The sequence below is a fragment of the Gavialis gangeticus genome, unplaced genomic scaffold (genome assembly GCF_001723915.1).
Source record: "Gavialis gangeticus isolate Ggan-Ray unplaced genomic scaffold, GavGan_comp1, whole genome shotgun sequence".
Taxonomy (NCBI): domain Eukaryota; kingdom Metazoa; phylum Chordata; order Crocodylia; family Gavialidae; genus Gavialis; species Gavialis gangeticus.
The window spans coordinates 57,550,979-57,554,436 of NW_017728993.1; the positions used below are offsets into that span (position 1 = coordinate 57,550,979).

General features: G+C 46.4%; 1 protein-coding gene across 1 annotated transcript in view; it reads right to left on the reverse strand.

Annotated features, from left to right (window-relative positions):
• Positions 1-505: 505 nt before the first annotated feature.
• Positions 506-3,458, reverse strand: part of RGSL1 (regulator of G-protein signaling like 1) — a 36,862-nt gene continuing 33,909 nt past the window's right edge. Inside the window, exons 15-19 of the mRNA XM_019528347.1 lie at positions 2,496-2,673; positions 2,118-2,256; positions 1,235-1,359; positions 950-1,059; positions 506-516 (exon numbers count right to left, since the gene is read on the reverse strand). Coding sequence (XP_019383892.1) covers positions 506-516; positions 950-1,059; positions 1,235-1,359; positions 2,118-2,256; positions 2,496-2,673 — 563 coding nt within the window. The remainder of the gene's footprint in view (positions 517-949; positions 1,060-1,234; positions 1,360-2,117; positions 2,257-2,495; positions 2,674-3,458) is intronic.

Genomic DNA, 3,458 nt, shown 5'->3' on the forward strand with positions numbered 1-3,458 from the left:
TCCCTTTCCCCTCGACCTCCATGTATCCTAACCCACAATACCTCAATTTTCTCCTCCTCTGATTCCATTTTGATTAGGGTAGGTGTATAATGTTTCTTTACATAAAGAGCAACTCCTTTCCTCCCTACTCTGTCCCTTCTGTACAACCTGTAGCCCTCAATGTGTACTGCCTAGTCATGGGTAGGGTCACACTCTAGTTGATTCCCAGCCTGTCCTGGTGCATGGGATCATTCTGTCCTCCTACAGAACCTGCTGACAATCTTCTGAGGCCATCAGAAGCCAAGCAAGGCTGAGAGGACTAATGTGCAGCATATTTGATGTTGCAATGTGTAAGACACAGAGGAAACTCTGTCTCTAACACATGGGCAACTGTTTTGGCTGGCAGACCGCTTAACAAGTTTTGGTGAGCTGTTGAGGGCTGCACACATACAATCTTCCAGAAGGTATCATTTTTACATAATATTTATAAAAAAACCCAAATCATATACTAAAAATCAAGCATCCCCTAAATATACACTATGCAAAAACACATAGAACAGGACAAAATTATTTTTTTAAATAAAATTAAAATGTTAAAGTAGATGCTTGATTTTTGTATATAGAGGTGGTTGCATACTGGCTCAAAATAAAGTGTTATTCTTGTACATTGGGGTGTGAGGAGGCTTGGGCAGGTGTGGGGTGTGCACGTGTGTGTGGGAACCAGTGCAGAAAGGGCAGGAGGAGGAGAAGCCACTGGATGCAGAGGAAGCTGAGCAGTACCCAGGAGTAGCCCCGCTGGGAAGCTGTGCATGCTGGCCAGGGCCAGGGCTGTCAGCTGGCATGGGTGGGAGTGTGGCACAGGCTGCCCTGGGTGGAAGCAGGCAGGGCCTAGTCCCATGAGGAGTGGTGCAGTTGGCAGGCTGGATCCAGCCCATGGGCCATATTTTGCCCACCATGCATCTAGACTTACCCCCACTGAAGATGCCAGATGTTTCAGGTGAAGTTTTGGTGGGTGTAGAGACAAATCTTTTCCCTTTCTGGTACTTGTGGAAGGACTCCATTACCCTCCAGTTGCAGTATCTGAAAGGGAAATGTTAAGACAAATGCAGCACATTAACAATCAAACCCTTAATTTTTATGAGGATTGTGGCTGGAAATAGCATCCCATCTGCACTCATGGTTTCTTTGGAAGGAGGGAGAGACAGAGTCTGGCAATAACACAGCTTCCCCTAAACCAAGAGAGAGGCATATTTACCTTCTCCAGAAGTATATCAGGACTGGGAACACAGTAAATATGACCCCATGATAGAGGCTGCGATCCACTGTTGCCTTGGAAGTTAAGTTTCGGATGTAGTCTCTCTGTCCCTCGGTTATGTTCACCTAGCCACAGAACAGAGGCTATATCACAAGTGTGGTTTGACATATGGGCAGCAGCCCTACTGAACACACACACTGTCCTGCTGCCTGCCCTACTAGTATCCCATCTACACTCATGGTTTCTTTGGAAGGAGGGAGAGACAGTCTGGCAATAACACAGCTTCCCCTAAACCAAGAGAGAAGCTGGAATCTGAATCTGCTGTCAACTTAAGAAACACTGCTATAACTCAGAGGTGTCCAGGGAGCATGCTTGTCTATTTCCTGGCTAAGCAGCCAAAAACCGAAGGAAGTCCATGTCTATCCCTTTCATCTAGTCCCACCACCCTGAAAATCCCTGGACATAAGGATAAACAAAACAGCGGCACACCACGGGTTGGATATCAGTGACCTCTAGGGGGCACAGACTGAAAGGATCTCCTCCATTGACTGCAGTGGCAGCTTCTGTGCTTCTACCCAGGCTTGAAGGAGTGTGGCGGTTGCTCAGTTTCCATTGGCATTCAGTCCTCGCTCTTTCTGGATTGCCAGTGAGGATCAGCTGTGACAGCAGTTTTTCATGATGACGGGCTTCTGTCCACTAAAACCTGAACTAATGCCACTACCTGATTTCAGACCATGTCATGAACCAGTCTTCAGAACTGGAGTAGGTTTTGCTAGAGCAGATTCAATCCTATTCCTCATTCCACTTGTCAGACAGATCCCAATCTAAAAGGTTCCTAAATCTTCTCGGTGGTAAGCATGGTGTACATATTCCAGCATCCTACCCGCAGCTTAGGGGGCACCTCTGAGTGCAGGAAGACTTTAGCGATCATGACTGCTTTGCTCTTTAAAAAGGCAGCTTCTTTTTCGGAGTACATTCCGCAGGTGGCTAGTGCTGCAGCTGAATCAGACAGCTTACAAAACCTACAATGGAAAACTGTTAAGTATTTTATTTTACGTTTCTTTGGAGTAGAGACAAGGACCAAGATCTCATCCCTTCCAGCTAAGTGGCCTAGCAATTAGAATAAATGGTAATACTCACTCTCTGGCCCAATGGATATATTAGTCCATGAAAAGTGGAGCTACAAAGAGGAGCACTCCCACCCCAGAAAAACCTACTGTTTGATGGCCAGGGCTGAGCTAGTGGAGCAGAGGAGGCTTACTTGTCAATCTCCAGGAAGAACCAAAGGTCATTGACTAGGAAGCTGACAGTAATTAGTCGGTTTAAGACGCGGCGCTTTATGACTGCCACTTCAGCATCCTCTCCTGTGCTGGCGGTAGGCATGTTCTGGCGGGGGCTAGACCCTACAAAGTTAGTGCGTATGGAGCTGGAGGGCAGATCTGAGAAAGCAAAATGGAAGATGCAATGAAATCTTCTCTGTTGGTGTCCTGGAATTGCTATCTAAGGTATGAGGCACACAGTGAGTTTTAAACACTATGGGATGTTTTCCAGCATCACATTTTCCAGCATCTTATATACAAAATTGCAGCTTTAAATAATTTATCTTGCTTGAACCAGGAGTGGTTGCATTTGGGCTGGAACCAGGAGTGTGTGGGCTGGAAATAAGAGTGAGAATCAAATCCACTGGTGCAGATGTCACTGGCCTTGCTGTTTCTTTCTGTTACGCACATATGGTGTCTGCCTACCAGCTTACCCCAAGACCTTAAAAATATTTATGACAATACCAACCTGTATCCTACCCCCTACCCCACCTAAAGTATTCTTTCCTATATATGTTAAGGCACTACACCAAGGCATTACATGAAAAGGATTTATGTTAGTGCTACAGGTAAGTCACCATATGGTAGATGTTAATGTCTGTAGCCAGGGGCTAAGGGCATGTTGACACAGCCTCTGACTGCTAGGGCGCACTGCCACAAAACTGCTCATCCTTTTGCTTCCATTCCATATGTGCCAAATACTGAAAAATGTACAGCAAATGTAATGAGAGAAGCTCTGGATTGTGCCACAAAGCATGCCTGGGAAAGAGCACTGTGATGGGTGCACACCAAACAGGCCTCATGGCATTCTTTGCCATTTGGCATGTGCAGAGCAGGAACAAGTGGCTGGGAGAGAGGGGGGGGGAGGCTTTCATGGTTGTGCTCCCTAGCAAGATCAGAGGCTG